This window comes from Equus asinus, chromosome 21 (assembly GCF_041296235.1).
Source record: "Equus asinus isolate D_3611 breed Donkey chromosome 21, EquAss-T2T_v2, whole genome shotgun sequence".
In the NCBI taxonomy this organism is placed as follows: domain Eukaryota; kingdom Metazoa; phylum Chordata; class Mammalia; order Perissodactyla; family Equidae; genus Equus; species Equus asinus.
Window position 1 is genome coordinate 85,777,577 of NC_091810.1, and position 15,512 is coordinate 85,793,088.

General features: G+C 45.7%; 1 protein-coding gene across 6 annotated transcripts in view; it reads right to left on the reverse strand.

The window, feature by feature from the left end:
* The window catches only part of NMNAT3 (nicotinamide nucleotide adenylyltransferase 3), a 124,614-nt gene that overhangs the window by 72,034 nt on the left and 37,068 nt on the right, over positions 1 to 15,512 (reverse strand). For all 6 annotated transcript variants that reach the window (XR_011496604.1, XM_070493426.1, XM_070493425.1 and 3 more), the window contains exon 2: positions 4,443 to 4,592. Coding sequence is in view for 5 of the 6 variants with exons in the window: in XM_070493426.1 (XP_070349527.1) it covers positions 4,443 to 4,551 (109 nt within the window). In the remaining variant the exon portion in view is untranslated. The remainder of the gene's footprint in view (positions 1 to 4,442; positions 4,593 to 15,512) is intronic.

Genomic DNA, 15,512 nt, shown 5'->3' on the forward strand with positions numbered 1-15,512 from the left:
GTCTGGATGCCTGTCTCCTTCCTTAGGTTAGGAAAGTTTTCAAGCTATTATTTCTTCAAATAGTTTCTTTGTCCCTTTGTCTCTCTCTCCTCCTTCTGGGACACATATAATATGGATGTTAGCATGCTTGATGTTGTTCCAGAGGTCCCTTAGACTGTCCTCGTTCTTTTTAATTCCTTTTTCTTTTATCTGTGCAGCTTGGCTGACTTCCTCTAGTCTTTCATCCAGCTTGCTGATCCATTCTTCTGTATTATCTACTCTGCTATTGAGTCCCTCTAGTGAATTTTTCATTTCCAATATCATATTCTTCATTTCTGATTGGTTCTTTTTTATATTTTCCAATTCTTTGTTGACGTTCTCACTGAGTTCATTCTTCTCCCAAGATCAGTGAGCATCCTTATGACTCTTAGTTTGTACTCTCTGTCAGGTAGATTGTTCATCTCTGTTTCGGTTAGTTATTTTTCTGGGGTTTTGTCCTGTTCCCTTACTTGGAACATATTCCTTTGCCTCATTTTGCCTCTTTCTCTGTGCTTATATCTATGTATCAGGTAGGTCAGCTATATCTCCTGATCTTGGAGAGGTGGCTTTATGTAGGAGATGCCTAAGAGGTCCATCAGAGTGCTTCCCTATAATCACCAGTTTCAAATGTTCCAGGGGTGTCCCCTGTGTGGGCTATGTGTGTCATTCTGTTGTGGCAGGGTTGCTGTTGCTGCAGGTGCCTGGGGAGGTGAGGCTGTCCCCCTGGCTGGCTGGTTGTAATGCTAAGGTGTGTGTGGCTGATATGGTCCCTTTTTTCACTTTACCCAGTGGGTGGAGCCCCAGCACAGTTGGCTGCAAGGTCTAATAGCACATTTCTGTTGCAGTTTTTCTGTTAAGTGAGGAGACCCCCCAGAGTGGCTGGTTGCTAGGCTCAGGGGCTTACAATTACTGTAGGCCTCTGGTCTGCAAGGCTGTTTGTCAGCTGTCTCAGGACTGCAGCTCAATGGGGCTGGCCCCAGGCATAGGAGCATCCAATTGTTTTAGGCTTTGGAAGGTGGGGTTGATGCCCTATGTGGCTGTTTGAGAAGCACACATATGCTGTAGCTGACAAGCCCTACCACCCACAGGGCCACACACCCATCAACACAGTCCTGTCCTGTGTGTGCACCCTGACCCACTGAAGTGAACCCAGTTGCCCCACTGCAGAGACCCCATGCACTCCACCAATGCAGGCCCACTCCTTGTACATGCCCTGGCCCCTGAGGCAGACCCATTCGTCTGGCTGCAGAGGTTCCAGGCACCCTGCCTATGTGGGCCCACCAATTGCCTGAGGACTTGCTGTTGGGTGGGGCCAGTCCCTAGGGTGGGCTAACTGCCCTGGCTGAGCTGGAATAAATTGGTGCTCTAGTGGGTGGGGCAGAACCCTGGGCTAACATTAACAGGCCAGGGGAAGAACTCCAATGGCGTCTGCCAGCGTCTGTGTCAGCATGCCTGTACTAGGTCACAATAATGGCTGCTGCCGATGTCTCAGTCCCTGGGGAGGTCTCACCTCTCACTGAGATGCATCCATAGCTTATCAAGTGCATCTCTTCACCAAAGGACTGTGCACCTTTCTTTCTGGTGATTTTAGATTCTTTTCCAAAATGGGTGAATTTGTGCATGGGCCCTTTAAGAGCAGACATTTTTTTCCCATTATGTCTGATAGCTTTTCTCATGGTATTCCCCGTTGTAGTTAATAGTCAACAAAGCCAGATATTATGACACTTGTCTCAGTTGTACTGAGTCCAAAGGATGCTTACAGTGGTAACGCTTCCCAGCTTAGCTCACCCACTCCTCCAGGGATGGCTGCGTACCTTAGGGTTTCCCCTGGCCATGAAGTGCCGCGGTTCATGAAGGTGGTGTTTTTTCTCTCCAGAAAGGAATTTCTGTCTCTTTCACCTCAGTCAGCACTGTCTCTTGTTGTAGGGGTTCTTTTTATCCAGTTTTTAGTTCTCTCTCAGGGTTAACTGTTCGAAGAGTAGTTGTAAATTTCTTGTGTCTGTGGGAGGAGGTGAGTTCTGAGTCTGCCCACACTACCATCTTGACACCATCTCTGCTCTGGGTTCTCTCAGCTCCAAGCTTCTGTGCAGTGGCTCCAGCTGCCTGGGACACCTTCTGCCCCTTCCTCCCCCTCCCAGACTTTATGATACTGTTGTCATATATTTTACTTCTACATATGCTGTATACCCGATAATATATTATTATTTTTGTTTAAACCATCTTTTAAAGAAATTTAAATAATAAGAAAAAAAGTATATAATTGCCCATGTGGTTACCAGTGCTCTGTATTCCTTTGTGTAGATCCATATTTCCATTTGGTACCACTTTCCTTCTGCTTGAACAATTTTAACATTTCTTGCAGTGCAGGTTAGCTGGTGGTGAAATCTTTAGCTTTTGTATATCTGAAAATGTCTTTATTTTTCCTTTGTTTTTGAAAGATTTTTTTGCAGATATAGTATCCTAGGTCAGAAGTTTTTTCTTTCAGTACTTTAAAGATTCGTTGCACTGAGTTCCCTTTTGCTAAATTCAGTAACAAGAAATCTGCTCTCCTCCTTATCTTCATTCTTCTCTGGCCACCTTTAAGATTTTCTCTGTATTACTGGTTTTGAGAAATTTGATTATCATATACCTTGGTTGTGTTTTCTACCTGTTTCTTGTGTTTGGTGTTTGTTGAGCTACTTGGATCTGTTTGTTGAGCTACTTGATGAAATCTGTTTTCATCAAATTTGGAAAAATTTCAGTGATTACTTCTTCAAATATTTTTCCCTGTTCTTCCTCTTGTTTTTCATTTTGGGCTTCCAATTATGAGTATATTCAGATGCTTTAAATTATCCCATATCTCACTGATATTCTTTTAAAAAATCTTTTTTTCTCTCTGTGTTTCATTTTGGATAGTTTCTATTGTTATATCTTCAAGTTCATTAACCTTCTCTTCTGCAATGTCTGATCTGTTGTTAATTCTAGCCAGTGTATTTTTTGTTTCACATACTATAGTTTTCATCTCTAGATGTTTGATTTGAATCCTTTCTATATCTTCCATGTCTCTACTTAATTTCTGAATGTATGGTACATAATTATAGTTACTATTTTAATGTCCTTGTCTGCTAAGTCTAACACCTGTGTCTGTTCCCTCTCTATCCTGCCAGTACTGAACTTTGCCAGTCTTTAATCTTTGCCAAACTCATAGGTTAAAACTATTTACTCCCACAAGAGATATTTATTGAGCACTGACTATAAGCCCAGTGACAGATGGTGGCAATTCTGTGGTATTCAAGCAGCCACAGTAGCTGCCTTCATGGTGCTTACAACCTTGTGGGATTTATCATGTTTTTATTTACATTTTCATTGATTATTAGTGATGTTGTACATCTCTTACCAAGTTTATTGGCCATTTATATTTCTTTTTTGGTATACTGCCTACTAATGTTCACTGATCAGTTTTAACTGGATTGTTTGGATTTTTCATTCCTTTGTAAGAGCTATTTATTTACTAAGGATAAAAACCCACTTTCACTTTTGAATGATAAAAAAGATTATGTTTTGTAAACAAAGACATTTCCTTTAAAACATACTGATATTTGTATATAATTTCTTTGAAGAAGTGATTTACATGTTACTCAAATACTTTTTCCTATATTAAAAGTAAATAGGGATTGATTCTGGTGTAAAAACAATGCCCTTAAAGGTAAACATTTTTAAACAATACAAAAATACAAAATACACATACGAATACATAAAATATGCATAAATACATAATTACTTTCATATATATCTGACATCAGCATACAAATGACTTATATCCTTTAGAAATAATCATGCAGATTTCAAATGCCATTTTACTCTCTTAAAATGAAATACAAAGTAGAGAAGATGAAACATTCCCAGATTAAACATTTCCAGCTGATTAAATATTTCTGGCAAAGCCATGCCATCTGTATTAGAAATGCCCCATATACAAGATTGTTAATTTGTAATCGTCTAAGATCTATTCTTTCAAAGGAGAAAATGTCAAAGTCTCCATTACAGGATCTTTGCTTACCCACTGAAGAGTAGCAGGAGTTCTCAAAGGCACCTGGCCATGTAGGTAAATGCTCCTGCAGCACCGGGAGGGATGCCCTGATTGGAATAAGGGTTCTATAAAGTGCCCGGAGTCTTTCTGGCAGTCATGGGCAACACGAGGTGGGCAGAGGGGTGGTGGACCCTGAGAAATGTTCAACTGTATGGCCAGGATATGACTTGGACACATGTCACACGGCTAAGGGATGTTAGCCCTTAGAATATATGACGGAGGAAATGTATGCCACCAGTTATGCTGTAAATTAATAAATTGAGCAGTTTTAGTAACGTGATGATGACAGCAGCCAGCAAACCCCCATGAGGCCCAACCCACCAGTTCTTCTGTTGGACCTGGGGCCCCGACTTACCTGTCTGGTGCAGGTGGTCTCTGGCCACCTCAAACAAGCGCAGGTGCATGTTGGTGATAGGGTTGAAGGAGCCACAGGCCAGGAGCACCACAGGGATCCGGCTCTTCATCTTGTCAGGCCCATCCACACCTGCTGCAGTGGCCACCCTGCCTTCATGGGGAGAAAAACTCACATCAGGGAGCTGGCACCAAGCCAACTATCCAGATCAGTGTCTCTGAACCACACACACGCCATTACTTCTCACCTGTAAGATGACTGAGGTAACAATAACAATAACAACGCTTATGGAGGGCTCACCACAGGCCAGGAACTGTGCCAAGGTATATCCTTGTCTCACGAAATCCTTTCAACTCAACCCTGTGTGGTGACTTATATGGCTCAGGGACCTTTGCAGCTGCAGGGCCAGGACTGGAACCCAGGCAGCCTGGCCCTAGAGACCATATTCTGCTCATCACCTCTACACCCTCCATGTGCTCTGATGGGTCACCTGGGGGTCAAAAGGAGGTATGTAAGACCCCCATAATGTCATCTCTGATAGTGAAAATAGAACTCACAAGGTCCCAGAGTAGACTGGTACTTTGTAAAAACTTATTTAAAAATAATTTCAGACATAAAAAATGTTGCAAAACTTGTACAAAGAATTCCTATATACTCTTTACCCAGATTCCCCAAAGGTCAACACTTTACCACAGTTACTTTGTCTTCATTCTCTCTCTCCATACACACACACACATCTGTATATACCTATAAATATTTTTGTCTCAAACATTTGAGAATAAGCTGTAGACATAATACCTCTTTGCCTCTAAATAATTCAGTATGTGTTTTCTAAAAACAAAGACACTTTCTCATATAACTGCAGAGCAGTGATTAAAATCAGGAAATTAACATTGTTACAGGACTATTATCTAATTTATAGATCTTTAAAGATTTCACTCATTGTCCTTTATCTGAAGCCCAAGCATTTTGAGAGGGTCCAGCCCACCCTCTTGTCACCCCACTCGGTGGCTTTCAGCACCAGAGGGAGGTTAATGAAAAGCAGAAAACAGCCTGGGCTCCAGGACAGGCTGGCGGACATGGCTCTCCTGCCTCCTGGAGTTGTGGTGAAGAGCTCCACAGGAGTTAGGCCTTGGCTGGACTCCTAGTTCTACCACTGACTGGCTATGTGATCTGGGGCAAATCATAGTCTCTCTCTCAGCCTCAGTTTCCTCATATGCAAGATGGGGATAATATTACTCTTATAAGGTTGTCAGGAGGATAAATGAACTATGTATGGAAAGTTTCTGGTGCATAAGAAGCATTTAAAAAATAATCACTGTGGCTGTGGTGATGATGATGACAATGATGACAACGCTGCTGCTGCTGCTGACCATGACAAGGGAGAAGGAGAAAGGAGCGGGCATTGTGCTTGTGGTTGGCAGCTTTTAAAATGACTCCCGATGGTCCTCACCTCCTAATATTCACCTGTAGACCACCCCGCCAACCCTTGAGTGTGGGCGGGACCTAGTAACTTGCTTCTGATGAACAGAATACAGCAATGGAATGGGATTCCACTTCTGAGAGAAGGTTACGAAAAGACTCTGGGTTCCCTCTTGCTCCCTCTTTTGCTTTCTCACTTGCTCACTCTGATAAAGTCAGCTGCCCTGTTGTGAGCTGACTCATGGGGAAACCTACAGGGCAAGGAACTAAAGGAGACCTCCAACAGCCCATGAGGAAAGTGAATCCTGCCAACAACCGTGTGAGTGAACGTGGAAGTGGATCTTTCCCCAGTTGAGGCTTCAGATCAGACTGCAGCCCTGTGAACACCTTGATTGCAGCTTTGTAAGAGACTCTGAGCCAGAAGACTCAGTTAAGCCACATCTAGATTCTGACCCACAGAAACTGTGAGATAATAAGTGTGGGTTGTTTTAAGCTGCTAGGTTTTGGAGGAATTTGTAATGCAACAACATAACTTACACAGGGACCAACAGAGGAATGCATTCTCTTCCTTTCTTACTCCTCTTGTTATGGTGGCCTTGGCTGTAACCCTGCAGTTCCGGGGTAAAATGGAGAGTTCTCAGTCACTGGAACCTGGGACCCTCTTTGCATCTAAGGAAACTGTTTTAATCTAGCCCTTGTTGTCTGCTCCTCCAGACTTATATCCAACGACTGCCTGCCTCATACTTTATACTCTAGCAACAATGAACTACTTGTCAGTGGTTTCTTTGTGAGCTCCTCATGGATTCCTGCTTTAAGATTTTGTACATGCTATTTTGGTTTCTTCCAACTGGAATACCCCCAGGACACTCCAATCTGTTACGACTCAACTCAGGTGATCACATTATTTATGATGTCAATCACTATATCTTGACTGCCTGCTAGGTGCCTGTATCAATTAGGGATGCATTTGACTGCAAGTCTCAGAAGCCTAACCTCAGTGGGTTAAACAAATGGAGTTTATTTGTTTCTCACATTACAAAAAGTCTAGAAATAGGCAGCTGCTGGCACTGGATCACTGGCTCAACAATGACCTACAAGTCTCTCAGCTTTTCCCTCATGGTCACAAGATTGCTGCTGTAGCTAAAGCCATCGTGATTACAATCAAGCCACGAAAGAGAAAGGCACTATACTAGACTGGCATCCCTCTTACTCAAGAAAATAAAAGCTTTTTCAGAAACCGCCCCCCACTGATTTTGCTTCTGTCTCATTGGCCAGAACTAGGTCACATGGCCACTTGCGCTAACAGGGAGGCTGGAAAAGCAAGTATTTAGCTTTGCAGCCTCTCCAGGGGGAAGCAGCAAGGGAAAGGGAGTTGGGACTAGCTAATCCATAGTGTCTGCCACATAGTTGAGGACACAACCGTCCAGGAGCTGACAGTGTAGAAGGCTGCCAAGATGGCTTCTCTGACACCTAGCTTGGGTTAGCTGATCTCTGACCTACCTGTAATCAATCACATATCACATTCTATTGGAAAAACCTGCTCTTGTGTCTTTCCTACCCATCAGACAGTAAGCCCCTTAACAGCAGGAGTGCTGTTTTCTTCATCTCTGGATCTCAGCCCCAAGCACAGAGCCTGGCCCAGAGGAGGGCTCGGTGAAGACTGAAAACGGCTCTGGGTGGCTGGAGAGCGGAGCAGAGTCCCAGCAGTCGGAGGGTCTCATGCACCTCCGAACGTAGAGAAGTCATTCTGGATGTATGCTGGGCAACAGTGTGAAGATGAAAGCCTCTGGACCTAGGGGCTGTGGCTTCTCTGAGCTTCCTGAGGTGGCAGGCACACCCTACCGTGTGAGAAGGCAGGCTGCCAGCCACTGCTGCTCGCTTCTCCCAGGGAGGTGGAAGATTTGATGAGATATTATTGCAGAGTGCGCTGAGCTATTCGCAAGAGCAGCCTTGTGAAGTATGTAAATGAAGAGGTGGGTTGTTTTTCACAACTATTATGAAGCCTTTCAAAGTTCTATTTCATTTTGAGAAAGTACAGTTTTTTAGAGCCTTTAAAACACGTAACTACAGCATCTCAGGTAACCTGGGGTTTTGCTCCATTTTTCCAAAAGTTCCCAGAAACTGTAAATTTGAACATTCATTTGAATGGTGGCATCAAAGGCAGGGAAGTGTGGTGTTGGGAAGAAGAATAAATGAGATTGAGTAAGTGTCTGTGTTTCCTTTCTTTCCTTGCCGTGGGCACCCAGGGCCACTGTCCACATAGTGCACCACCCTGTCCGAGCCACGGCTCGGTGGGAGGAGGCAGTGATCACACATTTCAGGCTCAGGGATGAGGTCAGTGCGTCTCCATCACTGTATACTCTCACTCACTTCAACTAAACCCAGAGAAACAAGGAGAGGGCTGAAATAGGCTCTCTCCAGGGGTCCACCAGGAGAAAAAACCAGGCTTCCATTTGACTGTCAGTCTCATCAGACAGAAGGCCACATGCATGCCATGAAAGTGACTCATGTGCCCCGTCATCTAATAATATCCAGCAAGACATAGCAAGTGTGGGAAACTTTTGCTACTGGGAAAGGCTTTTCATCAATACTCATTAAATGGAGGTCCACAGAGTGAGTGATAATTGCTGCAGAAGGATTTAATAAGTTGAGAAGACAGCATCCAGCCTTCTTGGAATTTATCACCAAACTGGAGACAAGGCAAACAGTTTCCACCTCTGGCCCTGCCCCCTCCAGCTGACCACCTCCCACTTGACAGTCATCCAGACAGAATTTCATCCGGCTGCTCAGATACAACGCACTGCTCCCTTCTCCTTGCTTCTGCAAATGCTGTTCCGACCACCTGGACGCCCTCCTCACCCACGCCTGCAAAGTGTTCTCCTTGGAGTCTTTGCTCAGTGCCACCCTCACCAACCGTGCTAATTGTCCCTGTTAAACACTTTATCACTTTCTTCTTTCAGCAACCACAGAGCTGCCACGGCTTTGTTTCCATGTCGCTCTTCCCCAAGGAGAAGATGAACTCCCATATTGTGGCTTCTTATTCATCTGGTCCCCTCACCTCCTGCCTTGTGCCTAGCACAGACACTCAGGAAATGGATGTGGAATGAATGAGAGAACCAGTGACTGTCCTCAACAAGCACCATCCTTTTCAGACGGCTACCTCCTCTCTTTGGTTCTGTCAGAGATATAAACTGACCCTTACAGCTTCCTAGAGGCACTTAAGACCCCTCCCCAAGACTCCACTCCACCCAGCTCAGACTGAAATCAAACCAGGCATTCCTGCCCTGCTGTGCCACCTTCAGTGCTGTGATCTCATCCACAAGGACATGCTGGCCTCCTGCACACTGACCAAGGTCATCCCTCTGCCCTAGAGGATTACAGGTCCCCAGCTACCGCTTTAACAGGCAAAGGGACTATGCAGATGTGATTAAATTAAGGAACTTGAAATATCCTGAATTATTCAGCTGGGTGCAACTTTATCACGAGGGTCCTAATAAGAGGGAGGCAGGAGGGTCAGATAGATAAAGAAAGACATGAGGACCAAAGCAGCGATCAGAAAGGAGAGAGGATCTGATGCTGCTGGCTTTGAAGATGGAGGAAGGGGCTGTGACCCCCACAGCGCAAGCAGCCTCTAGAAGCAGGAATCAGCAAGAAACAAGACTCTCCGCTAGAGCCTGCAGAAGGACTGCAGCTCCACCGACAGCTTGATTTCAGACTTCAGACCTCCACTACTGTGAAAAAATAAAATGGTGCTGTTTTAAGCCAATAATTTGTAGCAATTTGTTACAGCAGCTGTAGAAACTCATACACTCCCCTATTTAGGGGCCAGTTCTCTGAAGCGACCTTCAAGCTGGGGCGGGAAGGTGCAGGAACTGAGCCTGTGAGGATGTTGAAGGGTGTGCTGGATACAGCAGCCAGAATTGCAAAGGTCCAGAAACCCCACCTAACGTGGGTGATGAACTATGCACGTTAATGTGGCCGTGTGTGGGTATGAGCTGACATATGGGTAGACTACAACGAGGCTGCAGAGGGTGTAAGGATCACACAGGCCCCCAAGGGGTCTAGATTTTATCCTACTGTCAATGAGGAACCTCTGAGGATTTTAAACAGGGGGGTGACTTACTCATATTTCTGTTTAGGAAAGAGCTCTCAAATTCTCTTTGCATCAGGAAGCCCCAGGATGGCCACTCCAAGAATCCTCTGCCTGGTGAGGGTTGGGTGGTCCCTAGCTTTCCAGAGGATGGCCTTTCCGGCTGCCAGCCTTTCACCATTCAATCCCCAGGTAATGGGATGCTGGCCAATGCCCCACAGGTAGTAAATCCTAACTAAGCATGCACCCCTCGGCCCATTTGTCACAGGCCGTGGCAGAGACACAGAACGGAGAGGCAAACGAGAAGGTTAAGTGCCGTCCCTGCAGATGTAATGTGCTAACGCTCATCGCCCAGGAGGCAGGCAATTTACCTTCCCCTGTGGTGAGCGCCTCTAACGGGCTGGCCTGGGAAAATGGCTGAAAACATCCCTGTTTATTATAGACATAAAGCAGATGGCTTCAGGCAGAATGGAAATGGATTCTACAAACATCTTCCATTACACAGACCTCTTGACCGGACTCCTCATCTTAAAGAAAACAAGAGATGCAGTTTGTATTTGTGGGATTGACGAGCACATTTTTCAGGACCCGGGGAAATCATTTCCATCTGTGTGAGGGCGTCAACTTCTCCAGGGCAATCAACGTTCCTGCGAACTCTGGGCACTTTCCCTTTTCAGCTTTGTTGGCTTCACCCGCTATTGCTATGGGCACACAGTGCTGCTAGGAACAAAAGCAAAGTGAGCCTTCTTTGTCGGTATGAGGACCCTCTGCCAGCCACTCCTTGGAGGAAACAAACACGCCAATTAAGCTCTCGTCCTAACTGTCAGATGCCCAGGAAAGCAGGCAGCCTGGCTCTTCGGTTCTGAGAACTTTCAAAAGACGTGAAGGAGCACAAGGAATGGGACGAGGTCTCTTGTAAGCCCACACTCAGGACTGGGGGCTAATTTCAATTCTTCTGGCTTACTGAGTCACTGTCCTAAAAACTTTATACACATCGATGCTGATTCAACGCGCCTGGAAGGGAAGAGTGTGTGCTTGCATTCTGGTGAAGAGTCTAACCAAATTCTCCCCAGCCTCAGTGGGCCACACGGAAATGGAGATAAGTCACATCCTCCTAGGGCTGTCATGAGAGTTACTGGAACTCACCCACCTAGCACAGTACCTGGCCTATAGGGGGTTCTCCCAGAAGCATTAGCTCTTGTCTCTTTCCTTTCATTACGTTTGAAACAGAATTCACCATGACCACATTTACTTCCATATGCTTATTTATCTTGTTTGAAAAAGGCCCCACCGTTTTGGAGTCATCCATGATCAAAACCTGGCAGCCCTTAGGAGAACATCAGCATCCTCCTGCCTCTTAGGCAGCTTGCTCTGACTAGCTTGGCCTGGGAGATGTTTCTGAAGAAGAATGCTCAAGAGAGAGGCCACTCCCACACACCACTGCCATAGACTTCCATCCAGCTCCAACCATAACAACCTGGCTCTAAGCAACACTTGTTCCTAGAACTAAGAGTCAATACTGAGAAACAGAGAAACAGGGAGTTTAATGCCATTCTGGTAGAAATACTTCTGATGATGAAGAATAAATATGCCCCAAATCACAGCTGACTTGCCACCTTGGAACAAAGAAGGCAGAAGAGGGGGCGAAGGTGAGGAGCAGCACCTGGGTCTGCTGTGAGGCGCACAAAGCAGCAGATAATTAACATCACAACCTACCAACCATTGTGCTAGTGCCTTGGAGGTACAGGGATAAATAAAACCTGGCCCCTGTCCTCAAGGAGGTTACAATCTAGCAGGAAGAACAAACATCCAGGTCCTCAGGTAGGGCAGATTTTGCTGGCAACCTCTCAATATCCATTCTGCCTTCCTCTTTAGTAACAGAATCTCTGTCTTTAGCTGGGTGTATTGCCACATACCTCAGTCTTTTGCAGCAGAGTGAGGCCATGTGACCAAGGTCTGGCCAGTGATCTATGAATAGAAGTGTTAGGTGACACTTCCAGGAACTCTCTTTAAAAGGGAAAGGCACACCTTTCTCCTCTTCTCCACTCCTGCTGTCTAGAATGTGATGGCTGGAGTATGGCAGCTATACTGGACCCTGAGGACAAGGATCAACTCCAGGTTTGACAGTGAAGAAGCCAAGAGAAAGCAAGACCCTGATGACCCTGAAGCTGTTACACCAGCCCTGGACTGCTGACCTCCAGGTTTCTTTTACCTGAGGGAGACATAATCTTTCATTGTTTTCTACTTTTCTGTAATATGTAGCTAAATCTAATTCTAACTGATATACTGACACCTAATGAATGTTTATTGAATTAGGATATAAAGGGATGAAAAGTGTGAAAACTTTTAGAAGTTTCTATTGCTCCAGTTAAACCTATTTTATATGCAGAAACTCAAATGGATATTGGTTGAAAGGGAAAATACACCTAAGAAAAAAATCTACCATAACTTAATTTTTTATATGAATTTTTCATGGGAAGAAAATTCCTTACTCAGGACTCTAGAAGGCTGAAATGTGGTGCAGCGAATCTGCTTTTCTGTAGATCACAAAAACCAGGCTCGGCCCTATCTCCTTGCCCCAAAAACAGATTCATTATGGTGCACTGTCGCACTCTGCTTCAAGTGGGCATTTGCCATATGGCTTGGCAGTTTAATGGCTTGTGTGATACTTGACAAAAATGAAGCACAATCATTTTGCAAGGAGTTTGTGTTCCTAGATGGGTCTTTTCCAAATAACAGCTGTGCCTCAAAATTGAGTTACTCAATTTGCAATTGTGGACACAATACTCAAACATTTACAAGTGAGCAAAACCTCAAATCGCTTGGGCTATTTCCAGGCTTCAGAGTTGATGAAGTTTTTAGCAACATTATGAGTGTGCAGCTGTCAACAAGCTCAAGCCAGCGTCCCTGAACCACCAGGCCTGGCAGGCAGCAGTGATGTCCTACTTAGCAGCAGGCCACGTGGAGCCGACCATAAACCCTCAGGAGAGAAAGAAGCCTCACCCCAAAGGCCACAGACTAAATCCTTATGCCTTTCTCTCCAGTCCCTACCACCTTCGTGTTGATGACATTCAAATTTACAGCTCTGGTCCTGACCTTGCTTATGGGCCTCTACAAGTCCACAAATAGCCACCTGGTACTGGCTTGATAACAAGCCAGACAGACATGGATTCAAAGACAGCTAGCACTTCCTAACTACTGACCTTGAGTGTAGCAGTCGGGAGAGTGCAGGTGAGATGCCTTAACAGACCCCCCCCCCCCGCCCCCATCTTAGTAGCTTAAAACAACAAAGGTTTATTTCATGTTCCTGTTACGTGCCCATTCCATGTTGGGGGAACTCTGCTCTCACCCCATAAATTGTGTCTGCTGCCTTGGTGGGGCCCCATCCAGGATCCTGATTCCTGATTCCCACCTCAGATGTATCATTGGATTTCTCTGTCCTCTCTCTCCCCGCCTCTGCCCATGCCTAATCCAGGGTGCATGCCCAGGGCCCTGCTCCAGTCCAGCAGTGGGCAAGTAGCCACAGTTAGTGTTGGGAAAGCAGTCTCACCTCCTCTACAGCCCTGGGAGCTTCCCTGTAGGGCAGCAAAATGCAGAACTGTTCATAATCTTGGCAGGGGATAGCACCACAGCCCTTCCAGTGCTCAAACCGTAAAAGTGGCAGCCATATGGGCTTCCCTCTCCCTCGCCTTGACAGACTGTCAGTTCCACCTCTGCAATATCTTTATTATCCATCTTTCTCTCTCAAATTCCACAGTCATTGCCTTGGATTAGGGCTCATTATTTCTCAATTGGACCTGAATGCACTCTTACCTGTCTGGTCTCCAGTCTCACCTCCTCTGAGCGGACTGTCCTCCAGTCAGCTGCCCAAGGGATCTTTTAACATGAACATCCAATTCTCTGCTTGATCTCCTGCCACACAATTGCATTCGGGATAATGCTGAAACTCCTTAGGGTGGCATCCATGGCCCCTTATAATCTGGTCATAACCTGTTTCACCAGCCTCATTTACCTTCCAACCCTCTCCTGGTGTCTCCTCCGTCCAGCTGCTTTCTGTTCTATCCTAAAGTCCCCTTGCACTGAATTTGAGGACCAGCCCTAAAATCAAATATAAAAATTCTAACAAAGAAGGCAACTTTGTTTTAGCTTGCTTGTTCATTCATTCACTAAAAAAGAAAACAAGCTGCCACCGCTATCAAGTTCCTCAAGGCAACTGGAAGATGACAGGGAGATCCTGAAATAGCTGGAAAGGTGGGAAGCTGGCCAGGCTCTCCATGAAGGCAGAACAGACCAGTGAGGCCCAGTGAACCACAGCAGGGGAGATGCAGGCAAGAGACTTGCTGCTCAAGGATAGGTGTTCTCTCGACAATTTCACTGAGCATATCACCAAGTCCACAGCAATCCTTTCCATTACATCTCATGTAATATAACTTACTCCACAATTATAAGCCAAGCAACCCATCTTCCCTTCTTTATCGAGCTACAAGCAGGCCTGCCACGGTCATGAGCAGATAACTGCAAATGCGAGCAGTGATCTATGAAGCCAGAACAGACCTGAGCCAGGTTTGGGGCTATGATTAATTAAAAATTTTAACCAAGTTCATCCAAGATATATTTAATGTTATACATAATCGCTTTTGAGTTGGCCGGAAATTAGGCCCAAATGGTGGGCAGTTATAGAAAGAAGGGCAGTCCCAAAGATTCTTAAAAAGATAAACTTTTTTGTTTCTTCCCTCAGCTTCTGCTTCAGAACCCACTAGCAGGACTGGCAGAACATGGCCTGTCCATGTCCCCACCAAAGCCCATGCATAGGCTCACATTTCTCATGCACACAAGGATCTGTGCACGAAAACAGTGAAGGGCAAGGGCCACTTCTTCTGGCCTTCAACCAAGCTTGCCAATGCTTGCATTTGGGGGACCTCGAAGAGAAAAAGCTTGGCATTTTCAAGCTCTGTGCCCTTGAACAAGCCCTTCAGTCCTCTATAAAATGAGGATAACCCAACACTCACGCATGGAGGTGCTGTGAAGATGGACTGAAGAGACACATCAGACTACACCTCCTACACAGCTTTAAGAGAAGGAGGACGCTTCCACGGCAGAGTCAGGGAATAGGATTCACGTGTGCTAACCCTGTGTAAAGACACCCCTGTCTGTGACAGATTCACCTGTTCCTGCACGAGGAGGCCAAATGAAGCCACTATTTGTCTGAGGGCACTCAGCCCTGCACAGTACAGGATCAGGGATGTAATGAAGCCAATGTTCCAGCCCACCGGAGCCTGGGCTGGGGCAGTCTAAGAAGCCCAACATGTCTACCAGCAGGTCAAACACAACACCCCAGCTGACCTGCACCAGGCTCCCTCCTACAAACTCAGGACCAACTGTTGACCTTCTCCCCCATGAATGAATTAAAAAATCAGAAAAGAGGTGAACTTCCTTCTCTGATTTCTGGAGAACTAATGTATTTATCTGGCACACTTTGGCCGTAGTGACCCACGGTGATCTACGAGGGTGCGTGCCACAGCACGGGGCTCCCGGCAGCTGGAGCAGAGAGGCTGCCCAGA